This window comes from Anneissia japonica, unplaced genomic scaffold, assembly GCF_011630105.1.
Source record: "Anneissia japonica isolate Jap-2015-1 unplaced genomic scaffold, ASM1163010v1 scaffold287598_len761594_cov195, whole genome shotgun sequence".
Lineage (NCBI taxonomy): Eukaryota > Metazoa > Echinodermata > Crinoidea > Comatulida > Comatulidae > Anneissia > Anneissia japonica.
In genome coordinates, this window is record NW_022705477.1 from 128703 (window position 1) to 144487 (window position 15785).

The window sequence follows — 15785 nt, forward strand, 5'->3', positions numbered from 1 at the left end:
GTATTGGTAGTATCCTTAGAACACTATATTTCATTATCTACAGGAGGTTCCTGTATTTTGTTTTGACCTGTACTGGTCATGTAAGATAGATTTACAGTATTTGTTCTAGACCTGCCTTTGGCCAATTTAGTATTTATATACTTGTAATGTATTTATATACTTGTAATGTATATAGATATATAACGCCAAACACTATCCATAAAACCATTAACTGTTCAATACCTTAAGCCTTTTAAAGAAAAATTTCATTTTATTTCAAATTTATTACGCCAGAAATGAACCCACCTGGATAAACCCACCTTTATCTAACTTTAAGATCCGCTCCCTGCTTTTTGGGAAAGTCTGGTCCACGTCGTTAAACTGCTTGACTATAACTTCCGTTTTTGTTCTTAGTTGTTTCAAGTTTTTTGTTTGTGTCGTACCTGTCGTGTGCTCGCCCTGCATGTTCGTAGTTTTGTCTTGGGTATTTTTGTTTCCTTTTATTCAATTCAATTTTGTATAAATTTTAATGTGTATATTATGTCTACTCATGAATAATGAATAAAAGTGATGATCATAATTATTATTATTATAGTATTACAGTACTATTATTATCTATAGAAAAGTGATCAAATTATCCCCACCACCACATCACTATTTTCATAATTATTTTTATTAAAAGGTAAAAAGAACTGATTATGTCTATTGCCTTGTTGTCATTTGGCATGAGAAAAATTCAAGCTAATACGGGTATTGTGTGGAAAGTTAAATTAATAACATATTTGGACAAAATGGGAACATAGTTGATAATACTTTCAAGTGCAAAGTAAATTGCCTTTCCGCCAAGCCTCACCACTTGGATATTGCTGCTAAAGAGTGGGACCCAACAACAGCGAACGTACTTACGTCAACTTGTGTGTTTTGAGACATGCGAGTATTCCTGGCTATTAAATAACACCTTCTGATTGGTCAGTCAAATTAGACTGACACTATGAAAGTATTATTTGCTGACCATCGAATGGACCTTTCCGATTGGTCAGTTTTTAAGTTGAGTACAATAACTAAAATAAAAACCTTACTCTGAAGTGGGTTAGGGTGATAACCGTATTTTTAAAAGGACTAACATAGATTCCCTATATAACCATCTTCAACAAGATGGTTACATAGTTAGTTGTACTTCGTATGTTGTGTTTTTTGTTGTTGCTTTCTGTCCTCTTTTTTTATTTGGGTTTTTTTGTCCCGTACCGTCTTTTTTCTTAATTTTCTCGTCTGTATACTGGCCCATCACAATATTTCTCGGTCAATTGCCTTCTGCCTTTGCATTATATTATTTTATTTACTTAAGAAAAACTTATTAATTTTTTGCATATATTGTATAAGAATTAAGTTTAATTCAAAGGAAGTTAGAGTTTTACATTGGTGCCATGTATATAATGTGCTAAAATTGACTAATGTTAGTACATACACACTTACATAATTTACCTTAAGAGTTTTGAACAGTAATAAGCTTTGCATCTTACAGTCATTGACATTTTTATTTCCTTTTAAGTTTCACCTTGAAATTACCGAAATTGAATTGAACACATACAATTTTAATACAGTGTTGCTTCAAAAAAGCAACTTGACTAAAATGGTAATTCAAGAAAGCACTCATGTATTAGCCAACTGGCGCCAAGCTCTTGAGGAGTAATTTCATCTTACGATAAAATGTTACACGGGAACGCACGCTAATAATGTTACAAAATCTTTGCAAGGTATTTCTACTAGAATACGTCCAGTGGCGTATTCAGAAGTCTTGAAATGTGGGGGAGCTAAAGTGAAGTGAGAGGGAGGAGGGCCCTCGATGATTAAGTGAGAATGATTTTTTTTTTTCAATAGTTCCTCCCACCTTGCTTATATCGTATTTGTTTATTGTTTTGTTTGTTTTATTTTTCTACTGCTTTATTGCATTAGTTAAGTTAGCACACTTTGCTTGGGTTTGGTTCTCAGCAAGCTTTACCCGGGGGGGGGGGAGAATGTTTTTGACTTATTGTAGAGTCACTTACAGCACTTCGTAACTGAAAAGAAATGCGCTATACAAGTAACAAGTAACTACAACTGATACACTGACAGTGAAGATACATGTAATGACACAAGACTGGTTCCCCCCTGTTAGAATGTATTTAAATCCTTGCTAAAAATAAATATCATGGAAGTGTTGCAAGAGACCGGACTACGCCGGATTTTTCCATACAAGTAAATTCTATGTCACAAAAATGGTTTCTTTGGTTAGAATCCACGGTTTTCAGGTAATTTTTTCACACCACATACTTGTTTTTTCCTTTTTCTCTTTAGCACCTTCAGGTAGACAAGGTAAAGAAAAGCCAGAGCTCGGAACTCTGAGCTCAAAGTGTCTATTCCTTAGGGTTTGGGCAAAACTGTGCACGGCTGTGCTTTACAAAATTCAATTCTATACATTATTATTATTATTCTTACAGGAGCGGATCCAGCAGGGGGTCATGAGGGCCTGTGCCCCCCGCCCCCCGTCGGTCAAGCCGAAAAATGAAGAAGAGGGAGAAAAAAAGAGAGGAAAGGGGAAAAAAGGGAGTGCACCCATGAGTTCAGTGACGATCCAGCAGTGGGAGAAAGGAGAGCTCGATTGTTTACCACTTATTTACACCAACCATGGTGGGGCGGAGGTGGGCATGGCGACGTTGACTTCATATTGTGCTCGTCCCCATCATAAAATCTCTGGATCCACCCCGTCTTATAACCAAGACTAACAGACGGAAAAAATTAACATTTACAAACATTTTATTATTGATCACTTTATTATTAACAGTTTTCTTTATCATTTTACAGTGACATTTATCAGGTTTTTTTTGTATGGTTTAATTATATTTTGAATACTTAAGCATCATACAATGTGCAAACCCATGTACATGTGTTTAGAAAAAAAATAAACTTGAATTCTAAAGGAAACATAATGTACATATTAATGGTGTATAGCGTCATCAATACCTAGAGAGAATAATTATTGCATTCAATATAACTTGTATCTATATGTTGAGTTGTTCGTAACGGTCGAGGGAAAGCGAGGGGATGTCACCTCCTCAATCCGCTCGCTAATTTCTTTGCTTGCCAGGTGTTAAACTTGCTGAATGCCCTTTCCAATAGGGCATCTATATGTAAGGTAAGCTGTAAAGGATTGAAAAAAAGAGATAATTAGAATAACAGACTTAAGGCAAGGTTGATAATAATAGTTTCACACCTATACTTTTCATTTAAAAAAAAACCCCTTTTATTTGCGTTCATTTTTTTAGATCAAGTTGTCAATATGCTGGCGAAACCGATTCAGATCCGCAAAAGCTTAAGTAAACAAGCACAAGCTTTGGCCAATTTGCCACTATAGAAGGTAATCCATCTTGCAGTGGCAGGGGTGGATTTAGGAAGGGGCATGTGTCTTTTTTTTAGGCGAGACTTTTTTATACCTTGTTTCAAGCTTATTTTTTTTAAAGATTGTCAGAGAGGGGGGGGGGCAGGAAAAAAAAATTTTGTTTTTTTACTTAGAAAATGGTTTTGCCATGAACATCCTGACGGAGGAGAAAATAAAAATTAAATGTTATTGGTGAATGTAAACAGTGTAGTAATGGAATGGTTAAATGATTTAAATTTATATAATTAGTAAGAAATACACATATCTTATTTATAAATATTTCAGGGCAGCGGCACGCATAACAAAAATTAAAAAAAAACTTTTCTGAAATTTTGTGGCGACGGCCTATATGAAATTGGTGCTCCATCGGTTCAAAAATTTTGGATCCACCCTTAATAGGAGGTGGTCTTTCTCCCTACATCAATATACACAATTTTTCATAACTATTTGCACAATACCGAAACTCTTTGAATTTCCTTAAATTTTTTTATTTCACTCAATGATGATTAATGGAATGTTAGATTTTCCATCAGAATGCAATTACTGGAGGAAAACGTACAACTATCAAAAGGTCTTACATTTGCTCCAATATGTTGTCTTGCCAAATCAGATTTAAATGGATTCAGCTTTTTCTCTTGAAATTGTTCTAGATTTGCTTTCATACGACACAACTTGTCCTCTAATGACCTATTTGTGACTGGAAAACAAGCCCAAAAATGGCGTAGTAGCTCAGAGAGGGCGGTATATAAGCGTTTCATTTCCCGTTGAACATCCTGGCTATAAAGGGCTGATGACAGAATCAAAATATGCTTTTTTAATAATACAGTATTCATATATTTTTTTCACATGCTTGCAATATATTATCTTAATTTGCATAATCAATGTATTAATGAGATGCCCTCTAACCTAAGAAGAGTAAAGCTGCCAACTCAACATTATTTCAATTCAGAACTCAGAAAAACAGCAAAGAAATTATAATCTACAAGACTAAAAGAAGATGGCTACATACAGTGTAATGGTTTCTGACTGCTAGAAGCCATCAAGAGCCCTCCTGGTGTCAGTTCACTCATCACTGAACTTGTTAAACGGTTCGGTACAACCTACATAAAAAAATACATTAAATTATCACAGATAAGCAATAATTTCAGTTTTGTGGAAATATAAAATTTATGTTATTTATACACTCCCCCAGTGAGAGCCAATTTGCAGCAATCTGGTTTACTTTTTTTCGTTATCCCATCAGATAGGAGTAGAATCATTTCTTGTCAACTTGCTAGCAGCTGTGCTTGATGTATTTTATCATATGTCTGTCTAATGTATGCGCTGTATATGACAATAAATAAAATGCAATAAGATGAATAAAAATAATGTAAATATATTGTTAGATTTTATTCCTTAAATTTTAAATATATATATATATATATATATATCTGTCTCTTATACACATCTAGATGTGTATAAGAGACAGGTTATTTACTGCTGATATCATAAATCTGTTATTGTTGTAAAATAAACAGAACATTTCTAATAGAAGTGGTTTAGCACAGCGAGAACAGTTTGATTTTCCAACCTTGAAGTTGGGGGGTTCAATCCCTCTCAGTGCATTTCACTTGAGTCCTTAAGCAAAGGCACTTTATCTGCATTGCTTCTGTCTACGCAGGAGTATAAATGGGTAACTGGTAGGGTTGGAATGCCAAATGCGCTAATTAGCTGCTGCTTACACTAGTTATGAAAAACGTGAATGAAACATGTTGTTAAAAGAAACATACTCTGTGACACTTAGTACCCTGGTATTGTGGTGATTAAATCTCTTGATTAATGCTGCATCTACGGATGTACTTGACGAGGTTTGTTTGTCAGCTGAATGTCCATAGCCCTGTGATGATAATGCAAACCAAAGGTTATTACCACAATATGTGATAGAATAGTAACTTTAAACTAATTTGCCTCTTAAATACTGTACTCTTCCCAAAATACTACAATTTTAGTAGAGAGTGGAGGTTAATAGATGCTTGCCTTCTAATCCCAGGGACATGGGTTCAATTCCTGTCATAACAGGAACTTTATTGCACCACTGAAAACAACTCCAATGGGCCCCAATGGAAACGAAATCTCCCAAAGTATCATAAAGAGGCTTTGCTGATAAAATCATTGAAAGTGGTGGATCAATGATTAAGTGAGGGGCACTAGGTTGCAAAAATAAAGTGGTATTTGTACCAGTTTAGGACCAGTGTCTGTGCTGGTTCCACTCTGCCTGATATGTCAATTAATTTTTATTTTGTTTCTGTATTATAAGGCATAGAAATTGAATAAAGAAAGAAAAAAGAAAGACCAAGCTGCAGATTACAATGGTATTTATAATTTTAACCATCTTTAAAACATTAAATTGAACTTGGAATGCATTAATATTGTACTGTAAGGTAAAGCATCTTATCTAACATTTTACTTTTACATTTTTCTATGTTTTACTTACTGGAGCAAATGAACTGTCTTCCATACGTTCTATGTTCAGTAGTGGGTCATTTATTTGATGCTCTTTATCATGTTTCATCTCTGTAATTAAATTGAAAAAAAGTTAAGAATTCTAAATGAAAACTTAATGACCATTTTTAGTATTTTAATCCACTTATCTGCCATGGGGAGGGGGGATCACACCCACTGCACCCCACCCGCCTATGCCCATGATTAAAGATAATAAATTTAAGTTACCTTGCTCGTCACTCTTTGCACATTCTGAAAATAAGTCTTTGCTACCCGTATTGATCCGATCCCGATGGAAATAATGTGACTGGAAGAACCGCTTCCAGAATTCCATTTCGCTGATCTCACCAGGAACCTTTTCCATGTGCGTTTTCTTTACTATGGTTTTAATTGAGGAATATTATATTATATAATAACAATAATATAATGATGTAAACATTATTATTTTACAACTCAAATCAGGCATTCAACTAATCATCATAAAGTTTATAAGATAGAAGCTGAGACTTCCAATCAATGTTCCTGTACTCAACCAAGATATTTGATTGCATATATATCTCCAACTGGCATTGTGGGCCTCAAAAAGCTGAATGCTATAACAATTGTTTGACTATCTAGTCTAACCCAAAACAAATTCTGTGGCTTCTGCAGATTTTTCCACATAATGAACAAACAAGACTAATGAAAGCACTAAATGTAAATCATCAAGAGAAAGGAAGAGCTTGATTAAAACAGTAAAAAAACCCATACAAACTATGTAAAGATTACACCAAAAATGAAAATTTACTCTATTTTGTTGGTGTTAGTTGGCTAATCAACTAGCACAATGTTGTAAACCTGATTTGAAATTTAGGACAAAACCATTTAAAGCCCTGTACAGACTATCAAAAACATGTGACATGCCTAAATATGGTCATGATGACATCACATCATGACCATATATAGGCATATCATGACTATATATAGTCAGTTTTTTTGTCAAACAAAATTTCATAATTTGGACAGAACTTAACAAAAGAGCAAAAAATGTGTATTTTATGTCAAAGAAAACTATATCAATTTTATGAATAAGAAAGTTAGGTGAAAATCACTCAATTAACAATAATTCTGACATCAACTTACCTGCTGGATAAGTTTTGAATATAGCTTGAATGTCGTCAACAGTAAGATTGTACTTAACACCATTACAGCCATCTGACTGCGGCTTGATATCAGCTAAGAACGCTGCGGATACACCAACTTGCTGGTTATTTTTCATCCCAACGACCTGACATAAATTACATAATAATTTTATTGTATTATATCATAACACATAACTCTTTAAATGTATTGCACTACACTCATGTGTTGTAAAAATCATGGAAACCATTTAAAAATTCAATTAAAACACTGAATTAACTTCTAATAAGATGTAAACCGAAACAGATCAAAGACAGTTTCACTGATTACAGAGTTTAATAAATAAATAAAAAAATCATTAAATATATTAGTGTACTAGCCAATTTAAAGGCATACACAAAGAATACGGGAATGGTATTACATACATATTTTATACAATTCATTTGTATAATTCTTCAAATATACAAAGACATAACATTTTCAATGCCAGTAGCAAAAACCTCACCTCTTTACGTGATGACCAGAATTCTTCAGCAGTAATTACACCACTTACTACTAAATCTTTGTACAGATGATACAATTTTGGATCTTCCTTGAGCATTCTGTGACAAAGGTGAAATATATGAAAGACAATCACTAATTGATTGGCATGACACTATTTAGCGTAAAACAACATCACTTTAACATACAGGTTGAGTGATATAAGAGGCGGAAGTTACTTTATTAAACAGAGCTATAAATATTGCATTAAGAAAGATTAAAGAATATAAACTTTTTGCACCATTTATAAAAAATCAGCATAGATAGAACTGACCAGAAGGCTTTAAAATTAGGGAAAATTATATTATAATGGTGTGATGATTGTGGCAAATTAATTATGGTGTGAAGTTGATGATGGTGGTGCGATGACAGTGGCTTATTAGTGGTTGAGATGACAGTGTTGTGAAGTTGATATTTTGATGGTGGCATTTTTAAGGTGGTGTCTTGATGGTGGCATTTTTAAGGTGCTGTTTTGATGGTGGCATTTTGAGGCGGTGATGACGGTAACGTGATTGATAATGGTGTGATAATGGTGACGTGATAACACGATAATGAAAAAAGGGAAAAAACAAACCTATTTTTCTCTTCCAGTTCCTTATTAGTTTTGTTTTTAAACTTTGGTAGAAGTTGCTGAAGTAATTCTTTAACTGAGTTACGATCTTGTAACTGTGCACTTTGACCTTCTTGATTGTTGAAAAGGAATGTGGCTGCCTTGTCATCATGCAGTACAATTTGTAACTGTATCTTAGGCTTGCCTTCTGGACTAATTTTTTGTTCTGTGAAATATAAAATTTAGTAAATGATTAAGAAAAACAAAACTTCATACTACAGTAGTACAGAGAAATCTAAAATCACAATGTAATAAGGCAAAAGGAGGTGAGGTTTAAATGCATGGCCATTTTAAACACATAATCATTTTATGATTAATACAGTATGCATTACAGTGTTTTCCCAATACAAGTGGTGCTACATAAGATCTATTCAAACACCACTTGTAGTGATCAGGTTCATTACACAGGCTTTCCGCAGCAGTCTTGTTATATGTCCATCTATCACAATGGTGATGAGATATTTTAAAAATAATTTTATTATCAATTATTATCATCATTATTATAATTAATGTATAATATATTTATATAGTACAAAATTTTAATGTTTATATTTATTCTATTGCTAATTTTAATTGTGTTTGTAAATTATTGGTGACCAACTTGACAAGAGATCTTGAATCTCTTTTTGGCAAGCCAGTCTCAATTTACTTTATTTTATTTGTGTATTTGTTGACATTTGATGAGATGATTAAATGAAATAAAATGAGAATTTTCTAACCACATTAGCAAGTGAATTGATTATTATTACGGCAACTGATGTTTACCTATTGTAGATTGCTCCCTTGGAAATGCATGAAGAAACAAGCACATTAGGTTTATGATGAAGAAGCACGTTTTCAGAATAGTTTAGTAGTCTGGAACATAATGCATCCAGAGCATAAAAAGGCTTTGCTTTTACACACAGGTTGCAAAGATTTATTTGATGAAAGCGAGACACGTATTTTGCCGGGCGAATATCATGTTGATGTTAATAAAAAGCAAATTATGGCATTAGAAAATTATTTTCTTTCAAAAAAGAATACAGAGAATGAGACTTTTGAGTTTAGAAATACAATAACAGATTGTAACCCGTGTATGCCATTTGATTAGTAATTGAGGTATTGATAGTGAGGATGAAATGGATGCCAATATAAAACACCAAATTATTCAAGGCAGCAGAAAAAGAAGGCAATAATAAGTTTGATTTCCTGCAATGGATAAACTTGTCGAAAATGCAGTGTCCCCTTGTTATTTTTATAAAGTTAAAAATCCTTCAAAACCAACAAAACTACCATCCCGTGTTTGGTCATATCTTGCAAAATATATGTACGATCCATTACCACCAGATGAATATGTCGTAATTGACGAATATTCCCAATATCCAGAGTTAGATATAACAAGTTCGATTAATTCTGCCCCTGTAATCCCAAAGTTAGATTGCAATTTATAGCTTTTAGATAGCCAGATAATTTATAGAGATATAATGGCCCACCTTATAATTCCCATGAATTTAAAATGTACACGAATGATTGTGGGGATAGACACCTCATCCCCCTACGGGTAGAAGTCCTGCTGAACTAATTTTCGAGTGACAAATTAAAACTAAACTACATTCAATCATGTTAAGAACGATACTTCAACTACAGTACTGTTGATAACAACATAGATTGATTGTACTGTAATTGATTTGTTCAGGTATACAAAAAAATGAAATATTTTATTGTTAACTATTTGTTTTGTTTTTTAAAATTTATATTTGGTATTTTCTTTTGGCAAAGGCATGTGCAATAATTGTTAATACTCTTCATTTTTCTTTGTATCTTATATTTCTTTTTTTTTTTTCCTTATCTTGTCTGTCTTTTCAAGTCTGTAAGTGGAGATAAATTTTATTTGCTGTTGGTTTTCATTTTAAGTAAATAAATAAAACAGTAAACTATTTATGAAGACACAGATGAAAAAAAAACTGCATTCACTGATAATATATTTAAGGAAGAATGACGTTATTGATCAGTGTTATGAATATGTAAATATTACACACAGGTGGTCATGAAAAATTAAATAAAAGGCTGCATGCTTTCCGCTGCTACATAGTACAATATAAGTCAGTAGTTGTAGCAGTTTTTGTTATACGTCCATCTACTACATTGCTCATATTTCTGCACCATCGGCAACCTAGATCCCCAACAAAATGAAGAACTGGAGCACAACTTGTTTGCTCCTTTGGGGAGGTTGGGGGAAATACCCGAGAGGCTCAATTACATTATTCCACAAATACTACATTTTCAGCAACTGTTTGAAAGGAATACATACGTCGTATATCTGCATAGAGGTAGCTTATAGCAAAATGGTCGGCATGTTCTCCCTGCCATGCTAGTCTTTCTGCCATCAAGTAAAGACTTCCGTCTGTCTTCTTGTGCTTCACTTGACTGACAATCAGCAGTACATCTTCTGAGGATGCCATCCTGAATTCTGTAACAAAAAAAAGGATTTTTTTTTTAAATCTTTGATTAACCATACCATTTTCAATGTTCAATAGAAATAAGCTGCAAACAGAAATTCCATAAAGGCATTTGTTTGTACAAATTAAAGGGCATAAGCTGAATTGGATAATAATTATGCAAAGGAATCAATTTTATCTGTCAACTGTTTATATTGATCTCATCTTTTCATTTACTTTACTTAACTTGAATTCTCAAGTAAAATTCTATTTTATTTATTTTACAATTGCATATTTATATAATATCATGCTTCTTTATCTAGGAAGGCCTATATAACTTGAATTGTTCAATCCAATCCAATCCAAACTTCGAGTTTATATAAGTCGCATTATACAAAGTATATTTATTGTTCACTGTCCGAATTTGTAAATAATTACGGTCAAGAAAACTTTGCTGGTAAACCAATGTAGCGAACAAGTAAGTTGGAATGCAAAGTATGAAACACATATTGTATTATGTTTTCAGTCAATTTGATGATTGATTGACTAATAAATATCCTAATACTGATAATTATAATATAATAAATATGCGTAGACTTAAAAAAAAAAAAGTTATAAGACTGTGGGAGATGCAGAAAAACATGTTTTATTTTAATATGTAAATTCCACAAGGGAAGCCTAGGCATAACCATGTTCTATTTTCTCTATGGCATAACATACACAAAACGAGCGTAATTCATCAGGCCAGATACACTATTCTCAATGACTCATCATGGAAGATCCACCAGAGGGCACAGATTCAAGATATTCAAGAAAATGCTCATCAAAGGACTGAACCTCAGAAAGTACTTCTTCACTCAACGTGTTGTAAAGACATGGAACGAGCTCCCTGAAGAGGTAGTAAACGCCAAGACAACAAACTAATTCAAAGGCAGACTAGACAATCATTGGAAAGAAAATGGATATGGGGTCTTAAAAAGCTTCAACCTGTAAATTAAATCCAATCAATCAAAGTGTAAGCATAGAAAAAATAAAACAGTGTAAGTGTAACATTCTCAATGGTAACTGGTATCTCATAAGCCTATCTATTTGTAAAGTAGGCCTAGGCCTAGTGTTATTAGGCCTAGGCCTACTCTACATTTTAACAAGAGGCAAACAAAAGTTAAAAACACACTTAATTTACTGATTTTCTGAATGTTAGTTACATCGTGGCCGAAATGGTTCGAGGCCGATGGCATTCGGTAAACCTACCTGTAGGCCTACGTCTAGTGTAGTCCTCTGTATTGATTTTTGCCTAGGCCTAGGCTAGGCGATGGGTCGGCCAGAACAACTAGGCTACAGTGTTTGGACAAGGAGGAAGAAACTGCTGTGAAAAAGTGCCAAAGCTCTGCTGTCTGTGTGGATTTGGAGAGGATGAGTTGCCGAGTCAACCTTTCTTTGGACTTAGAAAAGGACGGAATCTTCAGCTCATATGTTGCTTAACAGACACACAGTTTAATAAAGAACTTAAAATATCTCTATTCTATCATTACATACCAAATGCAAGCAAAGAATGTTGCTTTTGCAAACGTCTTCCTGGCTAGAGGTAAGACCGTCGTCACAGTCCAATGAGGGCTGACATGTTTTTTTTTAGTATTGTTAGTCTATTCGTGCCAGTCGGAAAATTGTCTTAAATCACAGTATGGTATAAAAAGGCTAAATTAGTATTTGTGATGGATGCTGGGAATGAATATCCTCTTACGAAAACATTTCTGGCAAACGCAAAAGATTGCTTTGAAATACAATTTTAATTCATCAAAAACAAATTTTTTGTAAAAGATGTAATAAAAAAATGCTCATTTATATTATTTTTTATTTTATGTAATAATCAGTAACGATGTACATTCTTGTTTGACAAAAGCGCTTTCGATATTTTTCATATTGTGCGTAGTTGTTGCTATAGTGATTATCATCAATAAACCTGAGAACTAGGACTTACTTGCAGCTGGGGAAGGTGGCGGAGGAGAATAACACTGTATAACAACGCTAGTCGTAAGTAAGAAACCAAAAGTACACATTCGAAAAGATTTAGTACATCCTTTAAAGCAGAATGTCTACCACAACTCTCCCTTCTCTTGAAGGTAAGTACAGTATTTGCTCCTTATTTTGATTGAGTTGAGTAGGCTAAACATAGATAGGCCCTAAAAAATATAATATCTGTAGGTCAAAGACATAGTCTTACACATGATATACCTTGACTTGGCTAGGCAAATTTGCTATTAGGAACAGTAAAATAAATTAAAAATTGATCAATGAAATGTTTTTTGAACATTTATTGTCCTATCATTTTTTAATCACACCCTGTCAAGGTTTTTTCTTTTATAAATATTTTAATTTTATAAATATTAAATTATTAATCTTAATGGCTTATATTTGGTCTGACTACTACCACCCATAGAGAGTATATCCGCTAATAATAAAATGATGTAGAAAATAAGATTTTTTAACCAAAATGTATCTATTTTTATTGAAATGAAATAGCTCTTCTGGGAAGAGAAAAGAAAAGTGATGTATCATTTGGAACTGCACAAGAAAGACCACTTTTTCCAGGAAAATTGCCTCCAAATCGTATGGGAGTTGGGTTAGGATTGGAAGGAGCACCTCACAGGGCTCCAGGCAGCTATGACAATGCAGAGGTAATTTTATTAAATAAATATAAAACAATTAAGGAAAATCTAAATAAAAAAACCCTACTAATTTAAGAAAAGTTAAAATTATGTACACTCTTTAAAAATCATCAACTAAGTGCTGCTTAATGTTAGTGATGAATTTGATCTACTTGAAATATTTTTGATTCATATATATATATATATATATATATATATACATATAATATAAATCAAGGAAGCCATTAACACTGTTAAATCATATATAAATCATCAAATTTACCTTCTTTGATGATTTATATATATATACATATATATATATATATATACATATATATATATAGGAGCTTAGAAGTATCCATAGGGGGAAACTAAAACAATAAAGTGGTTAAAAACAGTACCATAAGGCGAAAGTAGTGTCGCTAAGGGGAAACTAAAGCGACGTTAAGGCGAAATCATAGACAAAAGAATTTCCCCTTAAGAGCCGAATAAAGGTAGTATATATATATATATACACATCTAGATGTGTATAAGAGACAGCTATATACAGGATGCACTTGTAGTGATTTTAAAGATTCAATAAAAAGTTGATGGATGGCTTTCTTGGCATCTTCTATGGAGTATTTCAAGACCGGCCTTCTGCAATTAGCAGTTCCTGAAATAGGTAAAATATTATGTTAACTACAGAAAGAATGTTTCATGATGTTGTTGTTGTATATATAGTAAATTTATTGTCATTACAGTAAGCAGCTTATACAGAGTTTGGTACAAATGTTATATACTGTATATTTTATACAAGGAAATCATTAAAGACAGTAATTATTTAATCTTTCAATATCATTTAATTTCTACAGAAAACTACTTTTCTTTATGAAATTGATAAGCAAGTAACCAGTAAACAGGGGTACTCGATGGGGGCAAGGACTGGGCAAAGATTTAGAAAGGAATTCCAGGTAATCTTAATAACATTATAATACAAAAATAGTATTATAACAATACTTTTCTATTTTGATAAAAATGTTAAAACACTTGAAATATAAAACAGTAGAACGAATATTTTTAAAGAAAATATCCTATTTTGATGGGCACATGTATTTATGAAATTGATGAGAAGAGATTAATTTTGTATTTATTTATGTTCATTATTTTTCAATTGTTTATTTTTCAGACTGTTACACCCTGCCCCACAACTTATCAGACGTCAACAACATTGCCAAGGACATTTAAGCCAGCATTCAAGTCTTTCCACGTAGGAGCTGATAGATTTTATCGACGACAAATAGATCCAGAATTAACTCCTGGGTAAGCGATCAGAATATTTTTCATCCATTTCTAAAGCCTGTACAGACTATAAAATTTTATTGACAAAAACTGGCATATGGCATACCTAATATGGTCATGATGACATCATATCTGATCATGACTATAAGCACATCATGACTACCTGAATATATGGGTATACAACAGTATTTAGTGTCAAAGATGAATTAGACAATATGACAAGTCTTAAAATTTACTTTACAATAAATTTGGGTAATTAATTAATAATTTGTATTTTTCTTTCTTCCTGCAGAGCTGGAACATATGAACATGATGTTTCAAGAAATAGGAAAGTAGCTTATCATGGAACATTTGGAGGACCTCAGCACCTCAAAATTCAGCCCGATGACTCAATCTTATTACCAGAAGACTGTAAAGGAACAACAACAAAAAGTCGCCTCATGTCCTATAAAGATAAAAGAAAGTTTGCAATACGAGAAGCATATTTAAGCTTGTATTACTAGTTATTTTTTTGTAAATGTAAATTATTTTGTGTACATTATATTCTTTAACAATAAGAAGAAATCAATACTTTGGTTAATTGATATGATAAATCTTTGGCTATAACATATGTTACCATAATGATGAATATGCCAAACTGGTTTATTACCTCTATGAATAATAAAGTATCAATTACCATGGATTTATTCATGTTGTACATGTATTTTGTACCACAAGTTTACTTCTAAAAGGCTATATCAGGGGCGGATCCAGAACTTTTCAAACAGGGGGGCACAACATTTTCAGAATAGGTAAATGAGTAGCACATATAACATTGATTTGCATTGAATTTTTAAAAATATATTAGCAAAACGGGGGGGTGGGGGGCGGAAATTGGCCAGAGCAGTGGACTGGGAGACGATCCTCCCCACAAGCAGTGGCAAGGATAGGGGAAGACAAACCCATTTTTATTGTTATTATGAAGCTCTCATAATTGTCCCAGTAAATACAAAGACAGTATCTGTCTGGTTGGTATATCATTTATTCGTGTTCAATAATGTAGGCCCTATCATGTCACAACAATGCTATATCGAGATAGTGTGGCTCTTTCTACTAAACTGTTTATTTGGCATTAACCTTATGCTATCCCACCTACTTGTTCCTCATTCACCAAACGTGCATGAGAAAGCGTAACCAGGCTGAAATACCGTATTTATTCGAATAAATGTACTGCTTTAAATAAACCCCACCCCCTCCGAATAGACCCCTCCTGAGCCTCATTTAGAGTAAACCACTCTCTCGAATAAACGCCCAGTTAA

At 33.1% G+C, this 15785-nt stretch overlaps 2 protein-coding genes across 2 annotated transcripts; one reads left to right on the forward strand and one right to left on the reverse strand.

Annotated features, from left to right (window-relative positions):
- Nucleotides 1-2770: 2770 nt before the first annotated feature.
- LOC117105570 (general transcription factor IIH subunit 1-like) lies at nucleotides 2771-12255 on the reverse strand. Its single transcript, XM_033246749.1, has 12 exons — nucleotides 12098-12255; nucleotides 10435-10593; nucleotides 8109-8310; nucleotides 7500-7596; nucleotides 6998-7142; nucleotides 6104-6253; nucleotides 5868-5947; nucleotides 5164-5270; nucleotides 4872-4887; nucleotides 4404-4494; nucleotides 3973-4181; nucleotides 2771-3156 (listed from the first exon to the last, which is right to left on the reverse strand). The coding sequence occupies exons 2-12, from the start codon at nucleotides 10583-10585 to the stop codon at nucleotides 3064-3066; spliced, it is 1341 nt and encodes a 446-aa protein (XP_033102640.1). The 5' UTR covers nucleotides 10586-10593; nucleotides 12098-12255; the 3' UTR covers nucleotides 2771-3063.
- A 258-nt stretch (nucleotides 12256-12513) lies between these two features.
- Nucleotides 12514-15173, forward strand: LOC117105584 (protein pitchfork-like). Its single transcript, XM_033246765.1, has 5 exons — nucleotides 12514-12681; nucleotides 13082-13236; nucleotides 14061-14159; nucleotides 14375-14508; nucleotides 14780-15173. The coding sequence occupies exons 1-5, from the start codon at nucleotides 12651-12653 to the stop codon at nucleotides 14988-14990; spliced, it is 630 nt and encodes a 209-aa protein (XP_033102656.1). The 5' UTR covers nucleotides 12514-12650; the 3' UTR covers nucleotides 14991-15173.
- Nucleotides 15174-15785: the final 612 nt, after the last annotated feature.

What these genes read in the sequence shown, in the direction of transcription:
- LOC117105584 (XM_033246765.1), top strand. Translation starts at nt 12,651, where the DNA reads ATGTCTACCACAACTCTCCCTTCTCTTGAAG. An exon ending in GATTTAGAAAGGAATTCCAG is followed by an intron (nt 14,160 to 14,374) that starts GTAATCTTAATA and finishes TTTATTTTTCAG; the next exon opens with ACTGTTACACCCTGCCCCAC. An exon ending in GATCCAGAATTAACTCCTGG is followed by an intron (nt 14,509 to 14,779) that starts GTAAGCGATCAG and finishes TTCTTCCTGCAG; the next exon opens with AGCTGGAACATATGAACATG.
- LOC117105570 (XM_033246749.1), bottom strand. Translation starts at nt 10,585, where the DNA reads ATGGCATCCTCAGAAGATGTACTGCTGATTGTCAGTCAAGTGAAGCAC. An exon ending in CCTCTATGCAGATATACGAC is followed by an intron (nt 8,311 to 10,434) that starts GTATGTATTCCT and finishes TATATTTCACAG; the next exon opens with AACAAAAAATTAGTCCAGAA. An exon ending in ATTCAAAACTTATCCAGCAG is followed by an intron (nt 6,254 to 6,997) that starts GTAAGTTGATGT and finishes TTAAAACCATAG; the next exon opens with TAAAGAAAACGCACATGGAA.